Raw genomic sequence first — 22,556 nt, 5'->3', positions numbered from 1 at the left:
TATATATATATATATATATATATATATAAACTCTCACTGGTACATTTTCATCTTTAAATCACTTCTTGGTCTGCTGCCTTCATACGTCTCCTCCTACACGTCACTGCGTGAGTGCAGCTACAGCGTGCGCTCTCAGGACATTATTACCTGCAGTGTTCCCTCAGTGAGGACTGAACTAGGCAAAAGGGGCTTCTCCTACTCCGCTCCTGTTTCCTGAAATACCTTGCAAAAAGATCTGAAGCTCTCGACCTTGACCTCACTAAGTGGCTTCAAACAACTGTTAAGTTCATGGCAAAACCCAATACAGACATGTTCCTGTTTTTAGTATTTTATGTCATTTTATAATGAAGTTGTTTTTGTTTCATTTTTGTACATTATTTCTTCTATTTACTTTTCATTTTATATGATTGTCTATTGCTGTGTGTACTTCATCTGTGTTCTTTGTTTTAAACATGTCTCTTTTGTAAATGAGTCCTTGTGGCTCAGTGAGACTAACTTTTATAAATAAAGGTTGAATGAATGAATGAATGAGTGAATGAAAGGTCACTTTCAAAAATTGGGTTGCCAATTCAAAACCCAAGAGGTCACCCTAATCATTTTGGGAAAGTATGCTTTCAAAATATTGCTCAAAAGTGTAGTTTCCTCAAATGATTGTGGTGACTGGTGGGACGGCAAATGAATAATCTATTGTGGCTGAGACCACTAGTGGCCACCATTGACTTCGCCATTGCACTTTGCACCTGTTGGAGGATAAAAATGTTCTGTCCACTCGCCAGGATCCATCACTCTGCATAACTTCAGATAAGCCAAACAAGGAAAAGAACTACTTCTGTTCTTAAACTAGGGCATTAACAGAGTACTCGAGTAATCTACACATCGATTGCTAGGACATCTATCGAGGTTAAAAATGTAACGTCGAGTAACCGTAGTGACGTCATATTATGTGACCGTAGGGGGCGGTGTTGCACTGTTGCAGGTCACAGAGTATGGTGTAACACCGGGTCCAATCCACCGAACCAGAACCAGTTTCCTCTGACCTTGTTTTACAGACAAAAAGCAAAAAATATTAATCTCTAAACCTATAAAAAAAAATCTATAAACATATTAATCTCTAAAACTAAACTTAATGCGCACCACAGCTGGCGGTGGTGTGGGGTGGTCGACCCCCCCCCCCCCACGTTAAGTTTCGTTTTTGACGTGCTGCATGTTTCTTCACGTTTGCAGTTTAATAATAATAACTAATAGTTTAGTTTTTCCTGTGACTTATTTGCAGTATGATAAATGGTAGGAGCATAATATACGCTCAAAATGTTTTGTTGGTCTTTTTTTGGTAAATAATTACCTTTTTTGCGGTTTTATTTATTTATTTATTTTTGTATCTTGAGATCTATGACGTCATCAAATACTCGAGTTCTACTTGGGTTTTATTATGTTAATGTCGAGTTTAAAAATTATATTCTCGTTCAACCCCTATCACACAGTGTAACTTCTACCCACTTGACTATCTTGCACCAAAAACATTAAGGAACGTTTACTTTCATTCCCTGTCCAGAAAAACACTCATCTAGCGAACTACAAACACTCACTATACAAATCCATCAGCAGTGGGGGACATTAGCGTACCATTTTTCATCTCGGCTTTGTTTTTGTTTAATACAAACAACATGGTAGAATTTGTTGTGTGTTTTAGCACACATGAGATAAGATCTGAATATCTGTAGAACTGAGTAATTTCTAAATCACCAGATATAGTCTAGCTATGTAAAGTCTGAGAACTGACACAGGTAGTTCTGCATTTTGTCCATGTCTCTATATGATTTAAGTTTTATAATGACATAAAAGTAACATATTATTTCTTACACTCCATTCCTTTGGAGACCATGATGGTTAACATGTTATAGCTGTGACAGCAGCAGGAGCGAAGGCTGCTCAGCACATGACTACCTCTCCACTGACCTGGTATCTTTGGGATGGTGATCTGCCTGCTACTGCTACCATCCCCCCCTTCTCCAAATGGCTTTATCTGGATGATATAATCCTCATCAGTGGGAAGAGCGAGCTCCACAGAGGTGGTGTTAGTTTCCATGACACTGGGCCGACTGTGCTGATTCTTCTTGTACAGAACCTGTGAACAAGGTTAAGAGTCGTCGCACCATGGCAACAAACACAAATTTCTGATGAAACCAAGTGACAGTGCTTACTTTGTAACCAGTCACTTCTGACTCATTGTCCAGGGCTTTGACCTGCTCCCAGTTCAAAATAATCTTAGAGTTTGATGCGTTCCACATCACTTTACCAGGTGGCTGACTGGGCGCTGCAAGGAGCAAATCACATTAGTGACCTCAAAGAAAACGCTGAGCAGTAAAGAAGAGCTCGACTTTGAGGTGATACTTGCGTGGTTTTTTGGTGGTCATGTTGACAGTGCTGCTGGGTGGTCCTGTCCCAGCAGTGTTATACGCCCTCACTGAGATGTAATATGTGGTGCTGCCTTTGAGCCCGAGGATAACAGCAGACGTTTGATTTCCTACGGTTCTCTGCATGCTGGCGATGTCTTCCCTTTCGCTTCTACTCCAGTACCTCAACTGAAAAGCAACAAGGCAGAACCACAGAAGTGAGCACAGAAAACACGACAGACACCTTAAAAGCTTTCTGTTACACCCTGTCAATGAAGTGCAAACTGAAAACAAGGACATGTGAACTCAACTGAATGCAAGATGTGAACTGGTCTGAAAACAAGCAATAGCAGCGTATGTGACTTGTGTGATGTGTGCCTCTGTCGTACCCATCAGATGTGTTATGGTTTGGGTTTGATGCTAAAGAGTGTAACATAAAAAAGTAGTGCAAACGAAAATAAATGTCTTTCCATAAACTCAACAGATAACATATTTTCTGACAGTGCAAATAATATCAGTCCTCACATGAAGTTTTGGTGCCTGTATTGAAATGCATAGGAAGCGATGCATTTCAATACAGACAGTGTTATTCACCTCTAAACAGTAAACACTTTTTTTCTTGCATAAATTATTATTTCTTATACGCTAACAAATGGAAAACTGCACCCACACAATATATGCATTAAAACAAGTAAGTATTCAGGGAAGTTTAAGAAATTCAGTTGTTTCTCTCCTTGAAGAAAAAAAAAGTATTTGCTATAATAATAATAATAATAATAATAATAATAATAATAATGTGTTACAGTACGTGTTGTCACCATTGTATGTTTCCATACAATGGCAAAATTGGCTCTGCATTTAACCCATCCACCCCCAGGTGGAGCATTGGGCAGCTAATGAAAGCAACCGGGGAGCAATTGGGGATAGGGTGTCCTTCTCAGAGACACTACGAGATGAGCAATGACTGGGGATCGAACCTGGGACTTTTGGGTCTCGAGTCGGCTGCCCTGCTTCTACCCCAACTCGACCATCCTATGAGGATAACTGAGAGTCTACACCAGCAAAATCACTCTACATTTGATTTGTTTTAGTACTGATTTAAAATGTTTACCACTGCTATGTATGCAAACACAAAAATGGCTATGCCATTAGCATCAGAAGCATTTGTAATGTGTGTGTGTGTGTGTGGGGGGGGGGGGGGGGACACACGGATGCGGTGGTTTGGGGGTCCTCCTCCAGTAAATGTTGAATAAAGTAGATACAATTTCCTGCATTCTGGTGTATTTTAATGGGTTGTTAAACATCTATGTTACCTGCATCTGTAAACACTTGATTCAATAACTATTTTAGAGAGCACGGCACAATGACCCCCACCCTGGTCGACAACTGCTGGCACTAACTAACTAGCTAAGCTAGCATGCAACACAGAAATGTCTCCCCCTCCTTCCCCCACCCTGTTTGGTGAGCTGTTGTAGGTAACCAGGAATACACGGAGTGGACTTTTAGTGGTTTTAGTATTCTCCTTTTAATCAAGTGGAATGAATTTGTTCATGAAGAAATAGAAACAGCACTGCGTGAGCTAATATTTTGTGTCAAATGTGTGTGTGTGGGTGGGGGTGTACAAACAAATATTTTTTTAAATGTGAGGGGGACACGTTCTCTTCACATATAATTGTTGCAACACCTATGGGCTATGCCGTACTACCTTCTGAGATTTTTGAGATATTGAGCTACAGTTTGCTGTAGTAGTAGCTGAGAGTAATCCCCAACAAATAGCCGGAGCGCTTGCAGATTGATACATTTTCTGTTTAAAATTAGAGATGGCTGCCACAGCAACCTCCTCAAATCCAAAAATAGCTGTTTACTCAGTCATTTTTAAAGATGTAACCTACAATGATCCCCAATAGGTAATCTTAAGTGAAACTGTCACTAATTTATTTTTATTAATTTAAGATGGATGCCGGGCAGCACGGTGGCACAACTGTTAGAGCTGCTGCCTCTCAGCGAGCAGGTCCCCGGTTCAAATCGTGGTCCGGGTGCCTTTCTGGGTGGAGTTTGCATGTTCTCTCCATGCATGCGTGGGTTTTCTCCGGGTACTCCGGTTTCCTCCCACAGACCAAAAACATGTATGTTATGCTGATTGGTAACTCTAAATTGTCCGTAGGTGAGAGAGAGTGTGAATGTTTGTCTCGTTTGTCTCTATGTGGCCCTGTGACGAACTTGCGACCTATCCAGGGTGTACCCCGCCCCTTGCACAGTGATTGCTGGACTTGGGCACTGGCGACCCAAGTGACCCAAAATGGAATAAGCGGGTAAAGATAATGGATGGATGGATGGATACTTAAAATTCTATCTATCAAGTGTATTTTTATGTATAAAAATCCAAATGCTCATAGAACTATAAATGCTACTATGCTCTCTTGTTGACGCAAATCATCAAGACTGAGTTAAGTTGAACGCATTTTGAACACCATACGACACAATGTGTACTTGCTTAGCAACGTGTTGGCCATTGGTGTCAGAAGCATTTGTAATGTGTGTGTGTGTGTGTGTGTGTGGGGGGGGGGTGTCTGGGGGTCCTTCCCGAGAAAATTTTGAAAAAGTAGATGCCATTTCCTACATTCTGGTGTATTTTAACTGTTGTTAAACATCTACATGTATGTGACAGAGGATTTACTGATTATAACAAAGATTCCTTCAAGAAACCTCCCAATATAAATCATAAAATCATAAGGACTTCTGATCATTCTAAATTTGTCAAATGGCCTAAATCTCCTGAAGTGAAGGAGAATCATTTAAAAGTAATAAATAAGATATATCCTCTAGCCATGTTTCTTGAAATAAGATTTAAATTTGATGTTGATTTGTGTGCCTTTTGTAAATCAGAAGATGAATCCCTCAAGATTTTTTTTTTTCATGTGAATGCAAAGTCTTTGGTCAGACATCAGAAACTGAATTAATGTCCAACTTAACATTCCTTCTTTTGATGCTGATGCCATTTTACTTTATGTGGATAACTTAAGCTCAGCTTTCTCTGATGCCATAAATATAGTCGTACTTATAGCAAAGTACCACATTCACTGTAGTAAGAGGAGGGATAATAAGTCCTCCTTCCTGTTTGATGAACAATTTTAAGTCATACTATTCTTCATTAAGTAGATTAAAAAACTGCAAAACTGCTAAAATCATCTCACAACAGATAAAAATGTATTGTTTTAATTAAAACAATGTTTTTCATGTAGTCACACTCCTTTGTTTTTTATTTATTAAATTTTTTATGTTTTTTTTTTTTCTCTTTCATTATTTTGTGAAATGTAGTTATGACACCCTTCACGAGTTTGTATTTGTATATTGTTACGTGTTAATAAAATTCTAGAAAAAAAAAAAAAACTGATGAGCTTGTCAGCAGGTAAGGGGCGTTTACCTCCAGGACAAATTGAGGTTGTCGATTGGTCAGTTGCTGACACACCTACTGGATTGATTGACAGGTCGCGCCGTCGAGGATCCGACAGCACAAAAAAAAAAAAAAAAAAAACAACAACAGAGAGCTGTAGCTGCGGCACTGGGAGGAGGCGGGGCGGCCCAAATACAGTGGCAGCGCAGCAGTCTGTGTAGCGCAGGGCTCCAATAAAGCAGGAGATGACCAGACATTTTGCTTTTGCCCTCACTGCTCTGGGCCCCTTAGAGATCGTGGGCCCCTGGGCACTTGCCCAGTTGCCTGTATGGTTAATCTGGCCTTGAACTCAGTCAATTTGAAACAAATTGAAATATTATTTAGAGTGGTTATAGCTGAGAGTAATCCCCAACATGCACTCCTGAGTGCTGACAGACCAATAGACATTGTTTGTAAATCAAGATGGCTGCAACAGCAAACTTGATAAAAAAAAAAAATTAAAAAAAATTTTACTCACCCAGTTTTACAGATTAAGCTAAAGTTGTATGTGACAGTAGATGATCATAATCTTCAACACATCCTTTGACTAAATGTACGTAGTGAAAGGCACTATCAGACTTTCTGCAGGAATAGTTATATATTGCTCCTGTCCTGCTCTTTAATGGACATGCATTGATCAGTTTTAGTAATTTTCTTTAAGCATGTGCAATTAGAAAACATCCACGTTTTTTTTTTTTTGTTAAGATGCTGGATTTTAATAATGAACAAAATTAAAAAGACAAGAACTAAGTGAAGCACAAAGATGCTGTCTTAAACAGCTTTGTTGTGTGGATTAGAAGCTAAATGGTCATTCCCTTGGAGTGCTGGATGCACACGCTAATCAGGCTAGTTGCACTACTTAGATAAGCAACAAGAGAAATGCTGCTGAACCCACAGGCATGGGACTAGGCTGAACCATTATGCATGCAGCAAGCTATTGTCTTGTATGCCCAAGGTGCACAAGTCATCAATAATAGAAGAGAACAAGATTCAGCAGCATGAGTTTCCATATGCATTCACACAAATACAAGCATGTCTAATGCACACAAAGAAGGAGCTCACCTCGTAGCCTAGCACTCTCCTCCTGCTGGCGTTCCAGGGCAGAGCTTTCCACAAAACTTCTACTTCAGATGCGGAGAGGCTTTTGGCACGAACCCTGGTGGGAGCTCGGCTGGGCTCTGGAGTTGTTGGAAAAAATATTTTATAGGTAGGTTAGGTGACTCCCTAATTATAATTGTAAATAAATAAAATAAAGTGTTATGTGTTGTCATCAATGTATGTTCACACACAGCGATGAAGTTAGTTCTCTGCATGAACCCATCACACCTGAGATACACCCAGGTGGAGAGTGGGCAGTTATGTAAGCACCTGGGGAGCAATTAGGGATTAGGCATCTTGCTCAGAGATGCCACGGCATGTGAGCACGGTGAGGAGTTGAACCTGCAGCTTTCTGGTCCAAAGTCAGAGGAGGAGACACCATCTCGGCCCCCAAATATTGTGATAATAAATAATTTGAGACAAATTATAAAAGTGTTTTTCCACAGAATCTAATATTCTTAGGGTGTTTTAAAGAAGATAAATTAATTAATTTAATTTATCCATCCATCCATTATCTTCCGCTTATTCCGAAGTCGTGTCGCAGGGGCAGCAGCTTGAGCAGGGAGGCCCAGACATCTCTTTCCACAGCCACCTCTTCCAGCTCTTCTGGGAGGATTCCAAGGCGTTCCCAGGCCAACCAGCGTGTTATGGGTCTTCCCTGGGGTCTCCTCCCAGTTGGACATGCCAGAAGCACATCTCTAGGGAGGTGCCCGGGGGCATCCTTACCAGATGCCCGAACCACCTCAACTGGCTCCTCTCGACGTGAAGGAGTAGTGGTTCTACTCTGAGTCTCTTCCGAATATCTGAACTTCTCACCCTATCTCTAAGGGAGAGTCCAGCTACCCTGCGGAGAAAACTCATTTCAACCGCCTGTATCCGTTATCTCATTCTTTCAGTCACTACCCAGAGCTCATGACCATAGATGAGGGTAGGAACGTAGACCGACCGGTAAACAGAGAGCTTTGCCTTACAGCTCAGCCCTCTCTTCACCACAACGGACCGGTACAGAGTCCGCAATACTGCAGATGCTGCACCTCCGTCTGTCAATCTCACGCTCCATTCTTCCCTCACTCATGAACTTAACAGTCACGTAAACATGATTGTTAAATAATGTTTCTTCCAACTGAGGCGGCTGACCAAACTGAAGCCCATATTGTCCAAAAATAACCTGGAGACAGTAATACATGCATTAATTACATCTAGGCTTGATTACTGCAATTTGCTCCTGTTTGGTATCAGTCAGATCTTCATTGCACGACTACAACTTGTCCAGAATGCAGCAGCCTGATTTTTAACCAGTACAGGCAAAAGAGAGCACATTACACCAGTTTTGGCCTCACTGCACTGGTTACCGGTTCACTTTCGAATCCAGTTCAAAATACTCCTGTATGTGTAAGGATCTGGTGTTTTGAACCCAAAAATGCAGGGAGGACTCAAACAACTCAGGTTAAGAGTAAAGAAAAGTATTTAATGAAAAAAAAATAAACAAAACGGCTGATTTGGACAATAAAAGTTTACATGAATAATAAGAAGTCATGAAGGGAGACAAAAACCAGGATGAAGTGAAGGGCATGAAACAAGAGGCAGAAGTCTTCAGGAGGAAATGACCAGATACCAGACAACTGAACACACTGACTTAAATACACCAACACTGACAAGTTAAATGACAAACAGCTGGGAGAACAACAGGTGAAGAAACCTGGAACTTAATGAGGGAGTAGTAACTTAGACAGACTACATGGAGGCAAAACACTAGGCAGTGGAAAAAAAAGGAACCAAGAGAAGGATAAGCACAATAATTACAGACAAGAGGATACAATATGACAGAACAGGAAAGTAAATAAAGACAAAAAGAACACAAAGAAAACAGACAAAGTGCAGACTATGACAGTATGTTTACAAATCGTTGGACAGTTTCACTCCCCCCCGCCCCCCATCTCTCTGATCTGCTACAACCGTATGTCCCACCACGTTCCCTGACAACAGTGGACCAGTTGCTCCTCACAGTTCCAGGAACTCGTCTTAAGCACAGAGGGGACAGGGCCTTCTCTGTAGCAGGACCAAGACTTTGGAACGAGTTACCTCTGTTGTCAGACAGGCCCCCTCCCTCTCGGTTTTCAAGTCCCGTTTAAAAACCCTCTACTATTCGGTAGCTTTCAACACCAGATGATCTGTGTTTTGAACCTGAATGCTCCACATTGGTTAGTCGTTATTATCTGCATCATTTTTATGTCTATATTCTGATTTACCTCATTTTGTATATTGCTTTGTGTGTTGCCTGTTTTTCTGTTTGTACAGCACTTTGGTTGGCCTTGTCGCTGTTTTAAGTGCTCTATAAATAAAATGGTATGGTATGGTATGAACAAAACCCCGAGATACTTGAACTCCTCCACTTGAGGCAGAATCTCACCCTCGACCTGAAGAGAGCAATCCACACTTTTCCGGTTGAGGACCATGGCCTCAGATTTGGAGGTGCTGATTCTCATCCCAGCCGCTTCACACTCTGCTACGAACTGCTCCAGTGAGAGCTGAAGATCACAGCACGATGACACCAACAGGACCACATCATCTGCAAAGAGCAGAGATGGAATCCTGAGGCCACTGAACCGGAAACCCTCCGCCAGCTGGCTGCACTGAGAAATTCTGTCCATAAAAGTTACGAACAGAATCGGTGACAACAGGCAGCCCTGGCGGAGTCCAACTCCCACCCTGAAGGGGCCCGAATTACTGCCGGCAATATGAAACAAACTCTCGCACCGCTTGTATAGGGACTGAACAGCTCGTAACAACGGGCCTCCAATCCCATATTCACAGAGCACCCCCCACAGTGTACCCTGAGGAACACGGTTGAATGCCTTCTCCAAGTCCACAAAACACATGTAGACTAGATGGGCAAACTCCCATGACCCCTCAAGGACCCTAGTGAGGATAAAGAGCTGATCCAGTGTTCCATGGCCAGGACGGAACCCACATTATTCCTCCTGGATCTGAGGTTCGACCAATGATCGGACTCGCTTCTCCAGTACACCTGAATAGACCTTACCAGGGAGGCTAAGGAGAGTGATGCCCCTATAATTGGAGCACACCCTCCAGTACCACTTTTTGAAGAGGGGAACCACCACCCCAGTCTGCCAGTCCAGCGGCACTGCCCCCGATGTCCACGCGACGTTGGAGCCTCAAAGCTTTTTAAATACCTTGACGATCTCAGCCACGGCTATGGATGGATCAACCCCAAAGTCCCACAACTCAGCTTCCTCCATGGAAGACGTGCTGGTGGGATTGAGAAGGTCCGAGAAGTATTACTTCCACCTCCCAATGATATCACTGGTTGAGGTCAACAGCTCCCCACCTTCACTGAACACAGTGTTACTAAAGTGCTGCTTTCTCCTCCTCAGCCACCTGATGGTTTGCCAGAATCTCCTTGAAGCCGACCGAGAGTCTTTATCCAAGGTCTCACCGAACTCCTCCCACATCCAAGCTTTGGCCTCAGCAACAGCCAAGGCTGCACATCGCTTGGTCCTCCGGTACTCCTCAGCTGCCTCCAGAGTCCCACTGGCCACCGAGGCCCGATAAGACTCCTTCTTTAGCTTGACAGCCTCCCTAATCCGGGGTGTCCACCACCGAGTTCGTGGATGACCACCGCGAGAAGCACGGACAACCTTGCGGCCACAGCTCAAGACAGCTACTTCAGCAAGCGAGGTGTGGAACATGGTCCACTCAGACTCAACGTCCCCCACCTCAGCTGGGATGCAGGGTGGTCTGTCCGGCATCTTCCTCCACCATCTGATCCAACTCATTACTAGGTGGTGATCAGTTGACAGCTCAGCTCCTCTCTTTATCCGAGTGTCCAAAAGAAACGGCTGCAAATCAGATGATACGACTATGAAGTCAATCATCGATCTACGACCTAGGGCGTCCTGGTGCCAAGTGCACTTATAGACACCCTTATGTTTGAACATGGTGTTTGTGATAGACACACTATGACTAGCACAGAAGTCCAACAACAGAACACTGCTTGGGTTCAGATCAGAGAGGCTGTTCCTCCCACTCACGCCCCTCAAGGTCACACTGTCATTACCCATGTGGACATTGAAGTCCCCCAGCAGAATAAAGGAGTCCCCAGCTGGCACACCTTGCAGCACCCCTGCCAAGGACTCCTAGAAGGCCAGATACTCTGAACTGTAATTTGGCGCGTAGGCACAAACAACAGTCAGAGCCCGTCCCCCCACCCGAAGGGAAGCCACCCTCTCATCTACTGGGGAAAACTCCAACACACAGGCACCAAGTCGGGGGGCTACAAGTAGACCCACACCAGCTCGACGCCTCTCACTATGGGCAACTCCAGAGTGGAATAAGGTCCAACCCCTCTCAAGGAGATCAGTTCCAGGGCCCATGCTGTGCGTCGAGGTGAGTCCAACTGTATCTAGTCGTTACCTCTCAACCTCGCGCACAAGCTCAGGCTTCTTCCCTGCCAGAGAGGTTACATTCCATGTCCCAAGAGCTAGCTTTGGTAAGCCAGGGTCAGAGCATCAAGGTCCCCGCCTTCGGCCACTGCCCTTGGCATCATGCACCCGACTTTTATGGCCCTTCCTGCAGGTGGTGGGGAAGGTAAACCCGTGCTGCTCCTTCGGGCTGAGCCCGACCGGGCCCCATGGGCAGAGACCCAGTCAGCAGGCGCTCGCTGACGAGCCCCTCCCCCAGGCCTGGCTCCAGGGTGGGGCCCCGGTAACCCACGTCTGGCCAAGGGACACTGAGTTCTTTGTTTTGTTTTGTCCATAAAAATCTTCTGAATCACTCTTTGTCTGGCCTTTCACCTAGGACCAATCTGCCTTGGGAGACCCTACCAGGGGGAATTAATTGCCCCTGACAGCATAGCTCCTAGGATCATTCAGGCGCACAAACTCCTCCTCCACGATAAGGTGGCGGTTCAAGGAGGAATAATTTAATTTAATTTAGTTTAATTTAATTAATTAGTTTAATTTAATCTTTGTTTTACCAGGAAGGTAAAACAACAAAAGAAGATGTCAGACAGATTAATGTATAAATCTATAATTTCTGTAGTTTTACAGCTTTTTTTATAGAGGTTAAAATATAAGTACTTTAGGACATCTGGAATGTAAAATGTCAATCTTTACTGGAATTTTTGGGGTGGCAACCTTCAGGCAATTAAAAAGGATTTACAGTTCAACTGCTCTAACTCAAAACTTCTTCGTCTTAAACATTTTATTTGCACTTTAAAACATAAACTCCAAAGAGAAACATTTCATTGCTTAAGTTTGTTGTTTTAGTCTCTCACAGTCATCAAGCCTGCTAATTTCATTTTTACTGTATCATTAAGATACACACCATATCAGAATGAATCAGAATGCCTTTATTGTCATTATACGCAGTACAATGAAATTAAGAGCCACTCCTTTTTCCAGTGCAAAAGCACGCCTTAAGAAAACACACATTAAACACTAAACACACACTAAAAATATAAAAAATGTAATGCAATATAGATATAATAATGAAAGTAAAAAATACAAGTATTACACAATTGTATTGCACATCATGGATATTAGTGAGGTAGTTAAGGTGACTGAGAGTATGAAATGACAGTAGTATTGCACAATAGAAGTCCAGGTGTTTGGGAGGTTAGGTTATTAAATCAGTGCATGTGTGAGTTCAGTGTGGTGATGGATGTGGTGATGGATATGTTCAATAATAATTAGTACATGCATGACTCAAAGATTAAATGCAATAAACAAACCAGTATCTCATCATGTATGTGTTAATTTTAGTTTATTTTGACTGCTTCATAAATAATAAACTATTATCTCTTGATCAAACAATTAACAACAACTTTTTCAAAACTAAAAATGAGACATTACAGCTACATTTTGCCAAAAGAATATTTCAACAGTTGGCTATTTTTGAGGTGCATCTATAACTGCATGATCTACAAGTGAATTATCATTGATTAACTGATGATGTAATAAGTGTAGAGACACAAAAATCCACAGTCGGCTGATTATGAAATGATTTTGAGCACAGTGTTTTTAATTCCTACATGAGTTTATACACTGCAACACCATGGGTCAGGCAGAATCTAATAATTACTTTAATTTATCATTTGTTTCAAGTTAATCAATTGTTCTTCAACACTGTACTTCAACACTTGGTCTTTTCAATGGCGGACGTCTTCTCCTCCACTCCCTCTCTGCTTTGCTTTGCTCTGTCCTGTCCTGTCTGTGAAACTGCTTTTACAAATCTTCTGAATCTTAATTCTGCTTTGGATTTGGTCAGTTGGTTCCTCAACACAACTGATAGCATTTCTTCGAAAAGAAGACAGGCTTTAGGCGAGCCGATTTGCCCTGATGGCACGCACGCAGCTAGATACCTCATCAACTTGGAAGACTTGATGACGTGTCTATCTCTGCTGCCATTTGTGGATTTTAACGATGCATATATAATTAGATTTATGATAACTGGTTCATGCTTTTTGGATTCAGCTGGTTGCTGGTTTATCTACAATCAAGGAAGTTGTCAGCAGCAAATTTGGAAACCAGTCATGCTGCTTGCCTTACGATGGCTTGGTTTGTACCTCGAGCACCCAGACTCAAATGCTTTTGACAGAATGGATCAGATCTTGGGGATTATTCTCAGACACGGTCCATTGGCTTGGTCATTTAATTTGAACGTTTCGGAACCGAGTGGACTGACACAGACTCAAGGTAGATGTCATTAAAGTTCTGTCTGTCCCCAAAACAATCGTGTTTCTCTGAATTTGGCTCCCTGACTGGCCTTGACAGGCCATCTTATCTCAAACCACCTGGAAGTTTTGTAAACTTGATGGCACTACCCCTCCCTCCCATCCTGCCGAGGAATTTCCATGAACTTTTCAGAGGGACCCAGCTGAATAAACATTCTGTCATCATTTCAGGACCCTTTGGATTAGTTTTTGGTCATCCTCGGCACCCCACAGAGTGTGTACGGATCTCTCCAGAGGGAACTATTTGAACTGAGTGATTTTATCTGAACTCTGCAGTGCCTCTGGACATGCTCACCGCCCTTGCGTCTTCCACGCAGAATGTCTGCAACATTGTGTTTGTTGTGCGAGATTTTTTTCATTATCACGCTGCTGACCTTTAACCAGAGGTTAAAAGCATGTTAGGAATTTTTTTTCTGTCCATACCCTATGTGTCATTTTTCACCACTTTTTATTGTCTGTCCAAACAGGTCTCACTTGTAAATGAGTCTTTGAGGCTCAATGTGACTTATCTGTTTAAATAAAGGTTGAATAAATGAATGAATGTTATAAACATTTGAGCTCATTTGACCGCCTCAGCTTAGGCATCGTTTTGTGTTTTTCAGGTGAATGAAGTTGATTTTAAAAATTAAATTATCACCTGCTGCCGAAAGAGAAAACATTTTCCCGCGTGACTGCGTATGTGTGCTGGTTGTAGCATTAGGAACACATCTGATGAACCAGTGGATGGGTTTTAATGAAGCTCTCAGAAATAAATCTCTGGCCAGTTTGCAAATATTTAGCAATGCATTGGTGTGGCAGGGATACGCTGAACACTCTCATGCCCCTTTTCTACTGTCACAGTGCGGATCAGATCAGTTCGGGTCGGTTCAGATCGGCTCGGGTCTGTTGCGTTTCCATGTACATTTCTGGACCAGCTCTGTAGGCGGGGACTAGAATCCAACTCGTCTTACCACCTGGTGGCGGTAGTGCTCCCTTAAGCTACTTACTAGCCACCACTAAACGTATTAGAAGAAGAACATCCTGAAGGTTTTGTCTCAAGGTGTGGTGGAAGAGATGTCATGTTTTAATGGAGTACCTCATGAGCTGTAACTTTTAAACCTGATTCATAATCCTACCTTACTGCCTTCCCTGCTGCTTTAAACCCATGTGTTTTTCATTTTAGTATAGATTTTTACAATAAAGATGTATTAAAAATATCTTCACTTTTATTATTTGCAGATATGCACAAGGTTCATGTTAAAATTGCAAAACATCACACTGTGCTGTAATCTTTGAAACTGCTTTTACAATAAGATACAGACTTGAAAACAATTAGATTAAATTTTGTCCTTAAATTTTAAAGATTTATCTTTCATTAAATTTAAAAACATAAATTTATTACTTATTAATCTAAAAAAGTTAAGTCTGGTCCTCTGGACATTCAAAAAACAAAACAAACAAAAAACATTTAGTTTATTTATTATGAACTGTATTGTTTGTTTTGTGAATGTCCAGAGGACCAGACTTAACTTTTTAGATTTTTCTACCTGGATTATTGAGCAGCATCAGGATATTAATTAATAAATAGTCAGTTGGTCTGTGAACACCATGGGGTCCTAGAAGAGTTGAAGAGGTGGCTGTTGATGTCTGTGCCTCCCTGGTGAAGATACTGCTCCCACAATCCTGAAGCAGAAGAGGATGGATGGATGGATGGATGGATGGATGGATGGATGTATGTATGTATGGATGGACGGACGGATGGTGAAGGAGGAGACCATCAAACACATCAGGAGTGGTCAGTTCAGGTGAACACCTGCCTGTTTGCTTCAGATCAGCTGTTCAAATCTCTGCAGGTTCAAATAAAAGGTGCACCAGGACTTTCAGCTGAATCTCTCAGGGATTAGTTGTACGGACGATAAACCATAACTTCTAAAAGATAACTGAGAACAGACAACTGTCTTCTCTGAATTTTTGACTGTTTTTGTCTCACTTCATCCTAGAACCAAAAAATGTATAACATAATAACAGTTGAGCATATTCTGGTAATCTTTTCTTAGGATTCATTAAAGATCAAATGCAATTGGAAAATTTTCTCAACTTCCAGTATGAATTTAAACAAACACTATATGAACTTAACATTGTAAAATTTGTTTAGGAAACTTAATGTTAAAGGACACCACTTAAGAAAAAAATGTTTAATAGGAAAAGTAAGAAGTGAAAAATGTACAAAAATGAAAAATACTGCATCCAACTAATGATTGTCTATCTGTCTATCCCTTGTCTCACGGGCTTCATCCAGAAGAAGACACAAGTGTTGTTCCTGCTGTGTCCGGTTCAGTTCTTCATGTTCATTTAGTGATGAAATAAGACTTTTCTTTACTGGACTCTTTTCTCTTTCTCTTCACTAGAAAGAAGAAAAAGGTGGTTAATTCAAGCTACATACTGTTTTTGAATAAATGCATAAAACAAAGAAAGGTGCTGCTAACAGCTCTAATAGATATATTAATAATAATAAACTGATCAAATAAGAAAATGAAAAATAAATTGATTTAAAAATAATGAAAATAATATAATAATAATAATGGATATATGAATCAGAAAGTATTATACAGATGCAGATATTCTTTATTGTCATTCGCACCACATGTGGTACATGTGGTGGATCAAAATTATGTCCACAGGGTCCCAGTTACATCCAACAATAAAACATAAAAGAAAAACAGTAATAAGATCTAAGATATGAACTAAGAAAAACATCAACTAAAAATATGATAAGCTCTAATAGCATAAAAACATTAAACACAATACACGAACAGCAGCAAGGACATGAGTCTGTGTGAACAGACGAGCATGCATGAACACAGCAACATGAAACAGATCAGCAGCAACATGAAACTGATCAGCAGCAACATGAAACTGATCAGCAGCAGCATGAAACTGATCAGCAGCAGCATGATGTGATTCTTCACAGTGTTATATATTCATAAGGCTGCACAAACTCTAGTTCATGTTGCTGTTTGACATATTGTTTTGATTGTTTAAAGCTATTAGTTCTTAGTGTATTATTAGTAGATGTTTTTTAGTTGATATTTTTCTTAATTTATATCTTAGATCTTATTACTGTTTTTCTTTTACATTTTGTTGTCTGTAACTGGGACCCTGTGTACAAAGTACATAATTTCATCCCAATTCAGTATTTATTCAACTTTTTCTTTTTTTTTTAACTTTAAAAATAAAATCAATCAAGTCCTTATTGGCACAAATAAAGTGATGTGGAACATGTTACATCTGTTCTTACCGAGCACAGAAGCTGCAGCGTTGTGCTGCTCTGTGAGGTGCAGCTGGGCTGTGATGGAGCTCTGTCAGGTGCAGACTCCACTGATGGAGCAGGAGCAGAAGCCGGGAGGCTTGGATGGTTTAATGTGGAGTTTAGAGACGAACCGTCACGGGCTGAAATACGTTCTGGATAAAATACAATGAGAAACGGGACCAGAGGACAGTTAGCGTTTATGCAAATTAACTTAGCATCGTAGCACCGACGTTGTCCTATTATGGCGTCAGCCTCTTTTGTTAGTTAAAAATATGTTCAGAACCGATGGGATGAGTCACTTAAAATATGTTTAAAGTTAGAAAACACTCACCATCTTCTATAAATGGTTCAAGTAGAGCAGTGGCCGTGTCCAAACCACCCTCCAATCGCTCCATCTAGCTCGCTTTGACTTTTTTCGTCGGCCACCAAGCACAACAACACCTGCACTTCTTCTTCTTCTTCTTCTTCTTCTTCTTCTTTGTTTTAATGGCGGTTGGCAACAAACTGTTAGTAGCATTAACGCCACTTACTGGTATCGAGTGTGGTTCGAGATGGGCTATTTGTCTATATCTATTTCTGTCGCTTTCACAAACACTCCTACTATAATCAAATTCTATGAAATAATTTTGTTTTCTTTAAAAATCGAATAACTATTTGTATATGTTTACTCCCCAAATTCTTCTTCAAAATATCTAATAAATTAACTTTTTCCTTTATACTTTCAATCTCTCTCCTCATATATCTTCTCTCTTTTTCATATTTACGACATTCTAATATTACATGTTCTATCCAAAAAAGTTCAATCTGGTCCTCTGGACATTCAAAAAAACAAAAAACAAAACAAAGCAAAAAAATATAGAAACGTTTCGTCTCTCATCCAAGAGACTTCCTCAGTCTGAGGTGCTGTATTCAGCTCAGTCTCTTAAATAGCACCTTCTCAGAGTGGATCAACCAGTTTGCTGCTGACAACCAAAACCAGCTGATCACATGCTCAAGGACCATCAGCCTAACAATGGATCATTAGCACACTGATGGCTGTTTACTATTCACAGAGGGCTGAGTGATACTAGCAATCACAGCATTGTAAGAGGGGGACAATTGAACCCGGAGGCCTCCACCCCTGTTTAATGATGGACGATTTCCCGAGGCCACACCTAGTCTGTATGGTTTACATAAAATCCACAAACAAGGTGTACCTTTAAGACCTATTGTTAGCATGATTAACTCTGTCACTTACAATGTTTCCAAATATCTGGCGTCTGTACTCATCCCTTTAGTTGGCAGCTCAGAACACCACATACAGAACTCCATGGGCTTTGTGGATAAGGTGAGGGATGTTATCATGGAGACTGATGAAACAATGGTCTCTTTTGATGTCACATCACTCTTTACGTGCATTCCTGGTGATGATGCAGTAGAGGTGGTCAGTTTAAGATTAAAATCAGACACCACTCTGAGCAGCAGGACCACACTTTCCACAGAACAACTGTGTCAACTCTTGAAACTGTGCCTGCAATCAACCTACTTCACATATGGGGAGCAATATTATAGGCAGAAACATGGGTGTGCTATGGGGTCTCCAGTTTCTCCTATTGTTGCCAACCTGTACATGGTGGAGGTAGAAAAGAGAGCCTTGACGTCCTTTTCAGGGACACCACCAAGTCATTGGTTCAGGTATGTTGACGACACCTGGGTTAAAATTAAATCTCAGGAAGTCCAACATTTTACTGACCACATCAACTCTGTGGATAAATACATCAAGTTCACACGAGAAGATGTAAAAAATGGCAAGTTGGCTTTCTTGGACTGTGAGGTCTCAGTCTCTGATAGAGGACATTTGCAAACCGAGGTGTACCGCAAACCCACCCACACAGACCAGTATTTGCAGTTTGACTCCCATCACCCTTTGGAGCACAAGTTAGGAGTCATCAGGACTCTGTATCACAGAGCAGACAGCATCCCAACTAACTCGGGAGCCAGGCAGAAGGAGAAATCCTACACAAAACAGGCTCTAGAGCAATGTGGATATCCTAACTGGGCCTTCCTGAAAGCAGAGAAGAAACCCAAACAGGACTCCAGTCAGCCATCAGGTGAAAAGGAGGAACCCAGACCCAGACCAGTGGTCATTCCGTATGTTGAGGGAGTATCAGAGAAACTGAGATGTTTATTTTCTAAACATAACGTCCCAGTGGCTTTTAAACCCCAAAATACATTACGGCAAAGACTGGTTCATCCCAAAGATCCAGTCCCCCGGCACAAACAGAGTAATATTGTGTATGCTGTTCAGTGTCAGGAGGGCTGTGATCAGTCTTACATCGGGGAAACTAAACAGCCACTGGCCAAAAGGATGGCCCAGCACAGAAGATCAACATCATCAGGCCAGGATTCTGCGGTCTACACTCATCTCCAGGCCAGCGCTCACTCTTTCAAGGATGAAGATGTTCACATCCTGGACAGAGCGGAACGATGGTTTGAGAGAGGAGTAAAGGAGGCCATCTTTGTGAAAAGAAATCGTCCATCATTAAACAGGGGTGGAGGCCTCCGGGTTCAACTGTCCCCCTCTTACAATGCTGTGATTGCTAGTATTACTCAGCCCTCTGTGAATAGTAAACTGCCATCAGTGTGCTAATGACCCATTGTTAGGCTGATGGTCCTTCTTGAGCATGTGATCAGCTGGTTTTGGTTGTCAGCAGCAAACTGGTTGATCCACTCTGAGAAGGTGCTATTTAAGAGACTGAGCTGAAAACAGCACCTCAGACTGAGGAAGTCTCTTGGATGAGAGACGAAACGTTTCTATATTTTTTTGCTTTGTTTTTTTTTTTTTTGTTTGTTTTTTTGAATGTCCAGAGGACCAGATTGAACTTTTTTGGATTTTTGTACCTGGATTATTGAGCATGCATCAAGATACATGGTCTATTGTTTCATATTTTCCACAGTGATCACATTTGCCAGTATTACGCTTTTGGATTTTAAAAAGTGTATAATTAAGTCCTGTATGTCCAAGTCTCAACCTTGTTATCACTCTTTCCTCCTTTCTATTTCTTCTTCCATTTCTTCTTCCCCCTACAATCTTCTGAATTTTATAAAACCATCTTTCTGTTTTTCCTTCATCCCACCTATTTTGCCATTCTTTCATCAGTTTTTGTTGAACAATACTCTTCCCCTCTGATTTACTTGTTTTAACTGTAAAACTAATATTATTCTGAATTGCCCTCTTTGCCATTTTATCTGCCCTCTCATTTCCTTCTACTCCAATATGTGCTGGAACCCACACAAATATAACTATTAAACCCATATTTTGTATTCTGAATAATGTATGAAGTATTTCTAATAAAATGTCCGTCCTACTATCTGAATGATTATATTTTAAACTTAATAATGCAGAGCCTGAATCTGAACATATTATTGTTTTTAATGGTTTTATGTCTTCCACCCACTGTAAAGCTAATAATATTGCCAACATTTCTCCTGTGTACTGATAATCCATCTGTAATTCGTTTTCCTATTTTTATATTGAATTCTGGTACTACAAAAGCTATTCCTATTTTTTCAGTTATTTTTGATGCATCTGTGTAGATTTGAATATATTGATAATAATTGTTTAAATATAATTGTACTGAATAACTATCTACATTGTGAGATTTGTCTTGTTTCTTTTCCATTGTTGACATATCTACTTTTGCTTCTGGTAGTATCCAAGGTGGAATTATTGATGTTGGTGTTGTTTGACAAATTTCTAAACTATTCATTTTAAATTCTTTTATTTTATTTTCAATTGTCCACCCAAAACTCCTCATTTTTTTCTTGTTTTTTTCCCAACATGGATTTAAAATTTCCCAAGTTGGATGCTCAAGGTTATTGCCTTGTAAATTTAACCAATAATTTATTTCTAATTTTGTTCTTCTTAAATCCAACGGCATTTATCCCATTTCTACCTCTATTGCTGCCGTTGGTGTGGTTCTAAATGCTCCAGTACATAATCTTAATGCCTGATGCTGAATACTGTCTAATTTATCCAGATGTGTTTTAGCTGCTGAGCCATAAACTAAACAACCAAAGTCTATGTTAGATCTTATCATACCTGTGTAAATCTGTTTTAATGATTGCCTATCTGCTCCCCAGTCACTGCCAGCCAAGCACCTCAAAATATTTAAAATTTTCTTACATTTATCAACAACTTTTTGAATATGTATATTCCATTTTAATTTTTCATCAAACCATAGCCCTAAATAGTTAATACACTTTACTTGCTCTAATTCTTGGTTATATAATTTTAATTTTATTTCCTTGTTTATTTTTTTCTGAGTAAATATCATTATTTTTGTTTTTTCAACTGAAAACTTAAATCCCCATTGCAACGCCCATTTCTCTATTTTAATAATAACCTCTTGTAATTTTTTAACAATAAAAACTATGTTTTTCCCTCTTTTCCAAACAGCTCCATCATCTGCAAAAAGTGAACAACCCATTTCTTTTCCAATATCTTTAAATACATAATTTATCATAATTGAGAACAATAATGGACTAATAATACTCCCCTGCGGAGTTCCATTTTCTACTATATATTTTCCTGAGATTACGTCACCAATTCTAACTTGTATTTTCCCATTTGTTAAAAGGTCCTTAATCCATTTAAACATTTTCCCTTTAATGCCCAACTTGTATAATTTAATTAATAATCCCTCAACCCACATCATATCATATGCTTTTTCTATATCAAAAAATACTGCCACTGCACTTTCTTTATTTACTTGTGCTCTTCTAATTTCGTGCTCTAGACATAGCATTGGATCATTAGTACTCCTCCCTTTTTGGAAACCACTTTGATATTTAGACATATACCCTTTATTATTTAAATAATATGCTAGTCTATTATTAATCATTTTTTCCATTATTTTACATAGATTTGATTGTAAAGCTATTGGTCTGTAGTTTTCTGGGTTTGAGTTATCTTTTCCTGGTTTAGCTATTGGTACTATAATTGATTCCTTCCAGTTCAGCGGTAATTTTCCCTCCTCCCAAATTTTATTATATAATTGTAATATTATATCTTTAGATTTTTCACTGAGTTGACTTATCATTCTATAACAAATTTGATCTTTACCTGGTGCTGTATTTTTTGTATTTTTAAGTGCATAATTCAATTCGGCTTTTGTAAACTCAGCATTCAACAAATTATTTGTTTCTTCAACACTCTGTAATAAATCTTTATATTTAAGTTTTGTATTTTCTCTTCCTTTTCTTCCCTCTTCACTAATATTATTTGAACTATGAATCTTACTAAATGTTCTTGCCAATATTTCAACTTTATCTTCATCTCTTATTATATTTGTATTATCTATTTTTAATATGGGATATTCAAACTCTCTCTTTATGCCATTCATTCTTTTAATTATTTTCCAATTTTTTTCAATTTTTGTTTCTTTCCTTATTGTACTACAAAAATGTCTCCAATATTCTCTTTTTGCATTCTTAATAGTTCTCCTTACCATTGTTTGTTTTCTTTTATAATCAATTAAATTCTTATAAATTGGATTACCTTTTTGTACCTTAAATGCTTTATTTCTCAACTTTATTGCTTCTTTACAT

General features: G+C 40.1%; 1 protein-coding gene across 1 annotated transcript in view; it reads right to left on the bottom strand.

Annotated features, from left to right (window-relative positions):
• LOC119411749 (contactin-4) overlaps window positions 1-22,556 on the bottom strand; it is a 456,128-nt gene that overhangs the window by 21,910 nt on the left and 411,662 nt on the right. The window contains exons 14-17 of the mRNA XM_037678676.1: window positions 6,889-7,004; window positions 2,396-2,582; window positions 2,202-2,314; window positions 1,957-2,125 (exon numbers count right to left, since the gene is read on the bottom strand). Of these exons, the coding sequence (XP_037534604.1) occupies window positions 1,957-2,125; window positions 2,202-2,314; window positions 2,396-2,582; window positions 6,889-7,004 (585 nt within the window). The remainder of the gene's footprint in view (window positions 1-1,956; window positions 2,126-2,201; window positions 2,315-2,395; window positions 2,583-6,888; window positions 7,005-22,556) is intronic.

This window comes from Nematolebias whitei, chromosome 7, assembly GCF_014905685.2.
Source record: "Nematolebias whitei isolate Nwh7 chromosome 7, NemWhi1, whole genome shotgun sequence".
NCBI classification, from domain to species: Eukaryota; Metazoa; Chordata; class Actinopteri; order Cyprinodontiformes; family Rivulidae; genus Nematolebias; species Nematolebias whitei.
This window is presented reverse-complemented; position numbering and strand designations above follow the sequence as displayed.